General features: G+C 55.6%; 1 protein-coding gene across 1 annotated transcript in view; it reads right to left on the reverse strand.

Moving 5' to 3' along the window:
• The window catches only part of LOC112480493 (scavenger receptor cysteine-rich type 1 protein M130-like), an 11243-nt gene extending 4117 nt beyond the window's left edge, over positions 1–7126 (reverse strand). The window contains exons 1-6 of the mRNA XM_025047540.1: positions 7105–7126; positions 6635–6958; positions 5774–6085; positions 4988–5302; positions 278–583; positions 3–138 (exon numbers count right to left, since the gene is read on the reverse strand). Coding sequence (XP_024903308.1) covers positions 3–138; positions 278–583; positions 4988–5302; positions 5774–6085; positions 6635–6958; positions 7105–7126 — 1415 coding nt within the window. The remainder of the gene's footprint in view (positions 1–2; positions 139–277; positions 584–4987; positions 5303–5773; positions 6086–6634; positions 6959–7104) is intronic.
• Positions 7127–11710: the final 4584 nt, after the last annotated feature.

Consider the following 11710-nt stretch of genomic DNA (forward strand, 5'->3'; position numbering starts at 1 on the left):
GCTGCCGGCACACGACGCCTGCGCCACGCAGGTCCCACGCGTCGTCCAGGACGCGGCCCCACGCGCCGTCCAGGGACACCTCCACGCGGCCATCACAGCGGCTCTGCCCGTCCCTCAGCCGCAGGGCGTCGGGGAGACCTGGGAGGGACGGGGGAGGGGCCGGCAGGGTGTCAGGCGCCGGGACCTGGGCCCCGAGAGGGGAGAGGGGGCCCCCGCCTCCGCCACAGCCCCGTCGTCCACTCCCAGCCCGCTCTGCCCAGCGCTCCTGCCGACCCACCTGAGCAGACCGCGGTGGCGGCGTTTCCCGGGTCACAGGAGGGGGCCCCCAGCGTGCCCACTGGGCAATTCCACAGATAGGGCTCTGTCCCCACACAGTGAAACACGTCAGGCCAGATGGGAGCGTCCCCGTCCCCAAAGTGGCCTTCTCGAGGTGTGGCCACCGCGCTGCCACAGTTGAGCTGGTGGCAGAGGACGGTGGCGTCTGCCAGGTCCCAGTGGGCGGCACAGAGGGGCGCCCAGGCGCCCTGAACCTGGAGCTCCACTCGCCCCTCACAGCTGCTGCTGCCGTTGACCAGCCGGAACCCTGCGGGGGAGGGGGTGTCAGCACTGCCTGGTGGCCAAAGCAGCAGGTCTCAGGCTCTCGCCTGCCCCCACCCCTAGGCTCAGCTCGCTCTCTCGCTGGGGTGTAGCCTCTTGTTGGCACACGCACCCCTGGCCAGAGGAACCCTGAGAGCTGGACTTAGAGCGCCCAGCAGGGTCCTGGAGGGAGGCAGCAGGAAAGGAGGCAGGCGAGCGAGCCTCAGAGCTCACCTCCCCCCGGCCTCACCTGAGCACCGCAGCCCGGCGTCCTGGCCGTGTCCATCCTTAACCGCGAGCTCGGGCAAACAGCGCCCACTCTCAGGCTGAGAGCAAGAAACAGCTTTGCCCCGTGAGGCGGCTGTAAATAGTGGGCAGGGCACACCAGAATACACCTGTCCACCACCAGTTGTGATCACCAGTTGTGATTACACTGGGGAAAACAGGCAACGTCAGATTTCCAGTACTCAGCAAGGTAAGCGAAAGCAGGGAACACTGATAAAAAATGAAGTTGAGGGATGCTGCCTCCATGCCGGCAGGACGGGACACTAAGGCAGAATGTGCTGGTCTGCAGAGTGGCCGCTTCCCCTGAGCAGCCAACACCCGAGGGAGCAGCAGGGCACCGGGGCCCCACTGCCCCGTGTCTGCATACACTGGCGCCTGGATCTCAGCATGAGCCTGAACGGTCACCCACACCCTGTAACTGGGAAGGAAAGCCTGAGATAGGGCAGAGGAGCAAGCTGCGAACTCCGTCTCTCCCCTAAACAATGGTTAGGTAGCCTGATAAAACTGTCTTAACCAGCTTTCTAGAAATTCTAGTATCTAATCAGAAAATTACAACTGCGAAACACTTGATGAAGCAAGAAGTTGGCAAATTTGCCTCTGGCAGGCAAGAAATAAATACTAAGGCAAAGTTGAAAATTGGCCTGCCTCAGCCTTGAAGGTGTGATCCAACAAAGAGCTAACCTGGAAAGACCAAAAGTTATGAGCTTCGTTTGTTTATTTTTGGCTACAAGCATTTAAGAAAATCTCTGTTAAATTGCTATCTCACCACTGAGATAAAGAAAAAAGGACCTCAGTGGTCACACACGACAAAGAATAGAGCCTTTACCAAAAGAGCTTAGAGAAGTCACTAAGCAAACAACTGTAACCGCACAACACTTAGCAAAAGACCTGGGGTGGGGAGAGGGTCTGGTTTTCAGAGCTGTCATTTTTAATACTTTAAACATGTCCAGTTTTCAACAAAAAGAAGTAAGATATATGCAAAGTATCAAGGAAGTAAGGCACGTTCACAGGAAAAAAAAAATAGAAACTGTCCCTGAGGGAACTATGTCATGAGACCTGCTCAACGGAGACTTTAAATACACTGTCTTGAATATGCTCGAAGACCCGAAGGGAGCGGGCAGCGATGTCTCCTCACTTAGGGAACTCCCATAAAGAGATACAAATTATTTGGAAAGGAACCAAAGGGAATTTCTGGAGCTTAAAAGTGAAATAACTGAACTGAAAGATTCACTTCAGGGGTCAAGAGAAGATTTAAGCAGGCAAAAGAAAGAAACAATAAACAAGACCAGCCCACTGAGATTATCCAGTCTGGGGAGCAGAAAGAAAGAAGAACGAAAGAAAATGACTAGATCCTAAAAAACCTGTAGGGTAGCAGCAAGCGTACCAATGTACAAATAAAATGAGTACTAGGAAGAGAGGAGAAAGAAAGAGGGAGAGAAAATATCTGAAGAAATAATGATAAAAATCTCTCCACGCGTGATGAAAAACATGAACCAACACATCCAAGAAGCTCAACAGACTCCAAGCAGACTATATCCCAAAAGATGCACACCGAAATACATTCTCATCAAACTGTCGCGCCCCAAATACAGAGTCCTGAGAACAGCAAAAGAGAAGTGACTTGCCACGTAAAAGGGCCCTCGACAATTTTAACAGTTGATTTCTTATCAGAAACCATGGAAACCATGAGACAGAGGGATGACATACTTAAAGTGCTGAGAGAAAAGTTGTTACCGCAAAACCTACATCCAGCTTAGCTATTCTTCAAGAATGAAAGAAAAAAGAAAGCAGAGCCGAGGGGATTCATTGCTGTCCTAGAAGAAGCGCTAAAGGGAGTAAGTACTTCAGGCTGACATAAAAAAACACTCGACGGTAAGTCAAGGCCGTACTATTAAATAGAGAACACTGTTGAAAGTGATTACGTAGGAAAACACGAAGCCAACATTATTGTATTGGGGGGTTAATACTCCTCTATTTTTCCTATATGTTTTAAATGATAAATGCAAAAAACATTAATTATAAATCTATGATAATGGAACACAATGTATAAAGATATAACTTATGACAATAAATGTATAGGAGCAGGGATTATACATACTATTGAAGCTAAGTTGGTTTTAACTCAAACTAGAGTTTTAAAAATTTAAGATGTTATTATTGCCAGGTTAACCACTAGGTAAAAATCTTTAAAATGTATCCCCCCCGCCAAAAAAAAATGATAAGGGAGTCAAAATGGTAGACTACAAAAGTCAGTTAAACACACAGAAAAGGGCAGTATTAGAAGAACTGAGAAACAAACAAACAAAAACTGCATAACATATAGAAAACAAGTACCTAAATGACAGAAGAAAATATTTCCTTATCGGTATTATTTTAAATGTAAGGGGATTAAACTCTCTAATTAAAAGGCAGAGAAAGGTAGAATGGATTTTTAAAAAACGTTGTCCAACGATATGCTATCCTGAATGAACCACTTTGGGTCAAAAGACAGAACAGGTCTACAGTGAAAGGCTGAAAAGCCTAGCCATGCAAACATTGACCAAAAGGGAACTGCAGTAGCTATGTTAATATTAGAATAAATTGACTTAAAAAAAAGAAAAAAATGGACTTTATGTTTGAAAAAGTTACGAGACAAAGATTATATACTGATTAAAGGGCTAATCCACCAAGAAGATGCAATTATAAATATATGCATCTAATAACAGTCACAAAAATTGACAGAATTGAAGGCAGAAATGAATTATTTAAAAATTATAATTAGAGCCATTAATATCTCATTTTTACTAATTATTAATAATGAATAATACACATAGGTCAATTAGAAAATAAAGAACTAAAACAACTAAACCTCAAGACATACAGAACACGATGCTCCCCAACAGCAGCCGGGTACACCTTCTTTCCAAAAGTTCATGGAACATCCACCAGGACGGACCATATTTGGGGCTACAAATCAAGTCTGAGGAAATATGAAAAGATTGAAATCATAAAAATATCATCTTTGACTACAGTGGAATGAAGCTAGAAATCAATAACAACAACAACAACAAAAAACTGGAAAATTCACAAATACAACACTCTCATAAACAACCACTGGGTCAAAGAAGAAATCACAAGGAAAACTGAAAATACTTTGAGATGAATGGAAATGAAAAACAAGATATCAAAACTTCAACAGATTGAAGCAAAAGAAGTGTTCAGAGGAAAACAGAGTGGCAAAGGAGGGAGGCTGCCCCCACGCCAGCAGGACGTGACTATCAGAATAATGACAACAAAAGTTTATTCTTTGAAAAAGTCGACAAAATTCTCAATTTAGCTAGATTGGCCAAAGTAGAAAAAAAGAAGAAAAAAAAAAAAAAAACAGAGACGACTCAAATGACTAAAATCAGAAAAGAAAGTGGAGGCATTACTACCAGAGTTACAAAAAGGAACATAAGTGAACACTGCGAACGCGCACCCCAACGCATTAGAAAATTTACATGAAATGGGCGAATTTCTAGAAACACACAAAGTACTACAAATGACTCGGTAAGAAATAGAAAATATGAAGAGGCTTTAAAAAAGTAAAGAGAATGAATCAGCAAACAAAAATCTCTGAACAAAAAAAGCCCCATACCAGATCGCTTCAGTTCACTAACGGAACGAAGAGAAAACCAAACATGAACATCTCAGTTGATGCAGAAAAAGCATTTGACAAAATTCAAGACTCTCATGATGAAAACACTGAACTAGGAAAAGAAAGGAACATTCGTCAACATGATAAAGGGCATTTATGAAAAACCCACAGCTAACATGCTCCATGGCGAAAAACTGAAGCTTCCCATGGAGGCAGGAGGAAGACAGGCACGTCCGCTGTCACCACCACTGTCCCACACTGCCGGGGATGTCTGGCCACAGCAGTCAGGCCAGACAGAGACATCGGAGGCCTCCGGACGGGAACGGAGGCGGGAAGCCTGTCTGCGCTCACAGAGACGCAGTCCCTAGAAAATCCTTCCGGACCACAAAGAACGATAAAGCAAATAAGCCCAGCAAAGTCAAGGGTTCAAGGTCAGTACAGTCAGCTGTGTCTCTCACTCTGGCACTGAGCAGTCCTCGAGGAAGTTAAGAGAACAATCGGAGAACTTACTTCCCCCTGAGCACCGCAGCCCGGCGTCCTGGCCGTGTCCACACTGGTGCCCAGGCCCCCGCGGGCACTGGTACAGCAGGGACTCGTTGCCCGCACAGCGGAAGGCCTCCGTCCACACGGGCCCAGAGCCCGGGCCGAAGTGGGCACCCCGGGGCCTGGACACGGCCGAGCCGCAGTGCAGCTCCCGGCACACCACGTGGGCCGTGGCCTGGTCCAGGTCGGCGTCGCAGACGGAGCCCCAGGTCAGGCCGCGCCTCACCTCCAGACGCCCAGCACAGGGGTGCTCGCCGTCCACCAGCCGGGCCTCGGTGTGTCCTGGGGGAGGAGGCGCCTCAGAGGCAGGCCTCTGGGGAAGTGGCCGCCTGCTCCACCCCACAGGGAGGAGGCTGCAGGAGGACCAGGACCACCCAGCCTGGCCCTGAGGGGCCCGAAGGGAGCGCCAGGGTTCCTGGGGCCTGCGGGCCAGGAGGGCTCCCCCCGCCCCCCTCCTTCGGCCGCCCTCGCCCTTGGCATCTCACTCAAATTCTGAGAGCAAATGCACAATCCCAATCCCGCCCGCTGAGCCAAGAGAGCAGACGCTGGAGAGAGCCACCTCCCTGCGTGACTACGGACGGGGTGGGGGTGCGGGCAGAGTTCTGGGGATGCTCCAAGTTGCTCTCCTTCCCCGGGCAGGGATGCCAACCGATGGGCAGGGGGTGGGCACACTCGTCTGCCTCTCTTCTAGGCAGTGGACCTCCCAGCTGTGAAACGGTGCTCCCCTCAGAGGCCCGGGGCTGGCGTCCCTACCTGAACACACAACCTGGGCTTCCGTCAGAAAGTTGCATTGGTACCAAATGTTCACGTCGAGCTTGCAGTTGAAGATGCTGGACTCTGTTCCCTGGCAGGTCACGATCTTAGGGCTCCGGTCTCCAGGGTCCTGGATGTTGTGGGGTCTGGATGCCTGGAGTGCCTCGCCGCACCCCAGACTCCTGCACAAGACACCGGTCTCCTTCGCCTGCAAGCCACACACCTGGACGAGGCTGTCTGACAGATGGAACTGTGGGGTCCCCGCACAGGGGCTGCCTCCCGCTTCCAGCCTGACCTTGGCCAGATTCCCACCTGCAGGAAGCACAGAGGCCGGCCCTCCTTACCTGAGCTCCATCTCCCCCTGGACTGGGGCATATCCCCCTCCGCAGGCAGTGGCTGGGGACCCGAGAGAGGGGTTGGCCTTTGTCCGGGCGGAGCCAGCGGCCTGTCCAGCCAAGGACCTTCCTCCCTCCAAGGACCACTGAGGAGGGGCGGGGCGAGCAGCGTGTCCTGTGCCCTGGGCGACGGCCGGAGTGCACAGCCAGACGAGCTCCGAGGCATGGGGAGGCCTCGCGGGGCAGAGGGCCAGGGCCACAGCGCCTGAGCCCATGGGAGAGGGAGGCCAGGACCCTTCACTGCAGAAGGTTGCGTGGTCACCACTGGGCCTCACGCCAGACCCAGAAAGGGCTGCCCTGGGCGTGCGACCTGCAGCTGGGGACGCGCAGGTGTTCCTCGCGTGTGCCATCCCCGCCTTCGGAGGGGACACGGCTGTTCGCACGGGGTCCTCGCAGTGTGGGTCTAAGGGGCTCCGCCGGAGCTGCTCGCGGTTGCGGGGTGGGTGGGGACAGGGCTGGGCCTCACCTGAGCACTGCACGACGCCATAGCACTCACACGCGCAGCCCCGCACCGGGCCCCACGGCCCCAGGGCGCAGTCCCACAGCGAGGCCTCGGTGCCCGCGCATCGCACGCCCTGCAGCAGCAGCAGCTGGGTCTCCTCGTACCACACGGCGTACTTGGGCGCGAAGCGGGCGGTGCCGCAGCCGAGCTGCCTGCAGACGACGGCCGCCTCGTCCAGGCTCCAGCTGTCCCCGCACACAGCGCCCTGCCGCCCGGCGCGCTGCACCTGCACCAGGCCCTCGCAGTGGTTCCCGCCCTTCAGCAGAGCCACGGAGTCTGCCGCCCGGCCTTCGGAGCAAACACAGCGGCCGCCCGTGCCAAGCTGAGCTCCGGAATGTTTCGTCCAGAATTTTCAAAATTAGAAATCTAATTTTCGCCTTCCATCCCAATTTGTACCCTTAATTTCAATTTCCTCAATTTTTCTCACACGTCACTGACGGTGTTGATGACGGCCATAAAGTCAAAAGTTGACAAAAACGAAAGTCTAAGGACCGTTTTCTGTGGAATCTCCAGCTACGGGCTCAGCCTCCCACACACACACGCGTGGGTCCCCTCGCTTTGCCTGCGAAAGGCTGAGGCTCCCAGGATGCACACCCCTGAGCTATGTCATCCCCTCCCCTCTGGACCCGGGATGCCGAAGGCCTGCAGACAGCAGCACTCACCTAGAGGGAGGGTCCAGCAGGCCAGGAGGAGGGGCCACAGCCTTGGAGGGGACAATGCCATTCCTGGTCCCCTTCGCTGCTGCAGCCACTCCAGGCATAGGCACACGGGCGAGTGTGTTCTACCCAGTTTGGGAGGTGGCTTCCAGCTCAGTGGGAAGCTGTTCTGAGGAGGAAGCCTGTGAGCCCCACCCATCTCCCCAGCAGTATCGGAGCTGTCAATCAGAGCCGTCCTCTGCCCTGTGGGGGACGAGCTCCCCTGCCAGGCCTGAGCCCAGACAGCGCCAGCAGCTGAGGCTGGGCTTCCTGCAGAGCAGGTGCCCAGTGCAGACCCAGGTGGGAGACTGACAAAGGAGGGACGGCCTCAGAGCCAGGAGCCAGGGCTCCATGGGAGACACGCTTTTCTCTGCCTCACACAAAAACTGAGTTGAAGAACAAGGATCGAGCCCAGCTCCTCTGCTCCATGAACAGACACAGTAGTTTGGTCAAAACCCATAAAAACATGCCTGATCTGTAGCCGGCACTCATAAAAGGTGCACACACCTCTCTGTGAGCATGGTGTCCTTGAAAAGCAGCCTGTAAACAGGAGAGGAATAAATGAGGGAAGATACGTAGGATGGGATGCGAGGCAGCCATTTAAAACGACGTCAACTGCATGTTTCAGGGGGAACAGGAAGCAGGATGTGCACCCGAGGCATTACTGTACCTCATGCTTGTATCTGCGTCTGTGCAAAAAAACGTTCTCCATGGATGTAAAGCAAGATGCTGAAGTATTCACTTCTGAGTGATTGAATAGCATTTTTTAATTTTTCTTGGGTCTATGAGTTTTTAAATTTACAAGAGTGTGTATTGTTTTGTAAGCAGAATAACATTTCTAACGGTTACTTCCCAAAAGATATGCCAGAGATCATTTTAAGAGAAGGCAGCTCAGGTCTTCAGACCAGCGTGGATTTCCAGAGAAGGCAGGAGGGCCCCTCCAGCCCCTGCCACACCGCAGCCTGGCAGCGCGCTGAGCCACACCCCCAGCTCAGGCCTCAGGGGCACACAGCCCTGAATGCGTGCGGCCTGGGTGCCCAGGGCAGGCGAGGGGGGCGCTGTGCGGGGAAAGGTGACGGACCCTGCACCCTTCCCAGAGCCCCAACCTTTTCCAACTGCTGGGCTGAGGTCCTTTCTCTGTTACCCCTGTCTTCCAGGTCCCCTGTCCCATGCTCGGACCCCCACCCCACTTCCTGCCAGCTCACTTCTCTCCCTCCTGAGCCTGAGGACACCCACCCCCTGCACACCTTCCCCCATCCCCAGGGACATCCAGCATGCACCCATGAGCCAGGTGGGCCAACTCCTAGGGCCAGAAGGTGGGCCCCGTGTGTGCACAGTGGTGCAAGGTGAGCTCAGATGTCCAGGACATCCCTTCTCGTCCTCCAAGGCCCCGTCAGGAGCTGCTCCAGCCATGGCCCCAGAACCTGGACACTTGCCTTCCTCACCCTGCCTCACCCCAGAGGCTCTGTCCAGCCTCTCTGGACATCACCCTATTTCCCTTGTCAGGGCTTCCTGTGCAAAAGGGACCTTCAAGTTCATCTTCTCCAGCATGGTGGGCCTCGAGACCACGTGCAGCACCTCTGACAGCCCAGAGTGGGCACAGGGGAAGGGCTGGAGGTGGGGGAGGCGGTGCTCAGAGGCCCTGAGGGGAACACTGGGAGGTCGCTGGTAATTGCTGGCACCAATGGGTAGACCTGCAGGTAAGGGACTCAGGATGACTGAACCTGGTCTTCTGCAGGACGCCGACCTGGGAGTGGCAGCTGAGAAAGATCCAGATGCGGACGGGTGCGGTCATCTGCAAACCTGTCCCAGGCCCACACGGGGAAGAGGATGCAGAGTAACATTTCCCAGAAAGGGTGTGGCAGAGGTGTGTTAGGGGAAGCCCTGTCAAGGTGGGTGTGGTCAGGGTGTGGTCAGGGGTGTGGTCAGGGGTGTGGTCAGGGGTGTGGTGATAATGGAGTTGTGGGGTCAGCTGCGAGTTCTGTAAATCTGGCACAACACCTGAGCCAGGTGGGTGGGGTCTGTCTGCCTATGAAAGGTGAGGCGGCCGGAGCTAGTTTATGGGTAGCCCCACCCCACACCCCTGGAGAACCTGCGGGCAAGAGGACAGCTGAGGACAGTCCATGCGCACAACAGAGCTGGTGGGGTGAACGGGCCCAAAGCAGAACCTGGGCCCTGGTGGGTGGCTGCGGGGCATTTCTGCGACCCGTTAATGGATGAATAAATGAGTTCCAGGATGTTTAATGATATCACTTTTAGAAAGGAGGAAGATGAAGGCCCCCAGGGGACCTGGGTTCTCCCACACCCTCTGGTCTCGCTGATGTCCCCTCACGGCCAGCTCATGGCCATCATGTCCTGGGGCCACCATGATCTTTCATGCTAGCCTGAGCTTCGAGGCCTGGGCTGTGAGGACCTCCACCTGCATTTAAGGAGAAAGACGTGTATCGGGACCCTCAGCAACTCCTCAGGGCCACCAGGACTTCTTTGCCCTGCTTTGTGGCCATACCTTGAAGCCAGAGAGCCAGCCAGAAACTGGACAGTGCGAGCGGGGGTGAGACCAAGCTGCTTCCCGCACCGTGCCGCCTCTCACCCTGTCTGCTCGGGCCCTGCCGACCAACGGAGTGCGTGGACACAGACACACCGAAATTAAATTCTAGGGCCCTCCCTAAACTCCACATCTGCCCACAAGAAGATTCCAATGTGACGACGACCGCGTTCCCCAACACCCAAGCCTCTGATGGGAGTGAGGGTTACGGACACAGGGACAGGTGGCTCTAGGATCTTTAAATGTAGGCACTGGCCAGAGCAGGGCCTCGGGCGTAGAAGCAGCAGAGTAGCAAAAGCACGATGGACACCACGGCGCACAGATGCACACCTGCAGGGCTCAGCGGCAGCCCCTCGTCCTGGTCCTGCTCCCGGTCCTGGTCCTGGTCCTGGTCCTCGTCCTCGTCCTGGTGCTCGTCCTCGGGGCCATGCTCGGGCTCCCAGGCGTCATCATACTCCTCCCCCCTCACCAGGTCCCAGGACACACTGGGCCCCTCATCCTTCTCCCACATGGGGACAGCTCCGATGTCCTCATAAACCCCTTCCGAGGGCACGTTCCCCAACATTCCAGAACCTGCAAAGGCCACACCAGAACCTCTAGGAGGGCCACTGCCACAGTCTAAGCCCACTGCTGCCAGCCCCCCGCAGGGGCCTCTCCTGCGTGCCAGGACCCCCTAGACCCCAGCCCCTCCTGCCGCAGCTCCCAAAGGAACACGTGCTTCTTGGGCACCCAGTCATGTGCCACTGAGGAGTCATTGCAGGGAAATCTGGGTGGGACCTGGCACACAGAGCAGTGACCAGGACAGAGAAGGCCTGCAGTGGGCTGGGGTCTCAGCACACCCCCAGCCTCCCCATCCCCAGGGCCTGTGTCAACCTCACCAGCCCAACCCACCTACCCGTGCAGGACCCTTGGCGGCGACACCACTGTGCTCCCAGGACCAGGGCAACGACGCTCAGGATGGTGCCGAGGACCAGGCAGAAGGTCATGGGCAGGACGCCAGCCTCCAGGGCAGGTAGAGGGGCCAGGGGAGGGGATGGTCCTGCAGAGACAGTGAGAGGCGGGTCTTCCCTATGTGCCAGCAGGGCCTGGGGGATTGTGACCTTGGGCCTGGGCCACCTGAGCCTCTGAGGAGGGGGAGGGGAGGTGGGCCTAGTGCCGCTCCCCCCATAGAGGGTCCCGGGGCTGGATCGGGAGGGAGGAGACAGAGGGCAGCTTCACGACCCTGACTGGCTCGCTGCCTGCAGCTGTGACTTGGACACACACACACACCCAGTACTCAAGAGGCCACGGTGCACCAGGCCCAAAGCCCCAGACAGCAAGGAAGACACCCTAGAGGTAGCCGGGTGTGGCCTGGGCCTGCTGTCTCCCCCAGGGCTCTACACCCTGCTGGCACAGTGGGAGGGGCAGCAGTGAGCCCCAGAGAAGGGGCGTGTCCAGCACCGCAGCCCCACTGGCCTAAGGACGGGTGACAGGCACAGGAGATCCAAGGGCCCCTCACTGAAGGGCGCCTCTGGGTCAGGGCCAGGAGGAGCACACCTACGCGATGCCGGCGGCCCGGAGGTGGTCTCCCGGTCACCTGCGGGAGAAGGGGCGGGGCCTAAGGGAGCGGCCGAGCGCGAGCAGCCGGGACCCTCAGCGCAGCAGCCCAGCCCACTCGGCCCCCACAGAGGCAGCCCGTGCGCCACCCGGAGGGTCCCGGGCCAGCCTCAGGGCTGGCCTCTGGAACACCGGGTGGGGGATACTGCAGAGGAACCCCAGGTGCCCCCCCCTGCCCGCCCCCCCCGCAGCACTGCCCTTGCT

The sequence above is a fragment of the Pteropus alecto genome, unplaced genomic scaffold (genome assembly GCF_000325575.1).
Source record: "Pteropus alecto unplaced genomic scaffold, ASM32557v1 scaffold74, whole genome shotgun sequence".
Classification (NCBI taxonomy): Eukaryota; Metazoa; Chordata; class Mammalia; order Chiroptera; family Pteropodidae; genus Pteropus; species Pteropus alecto.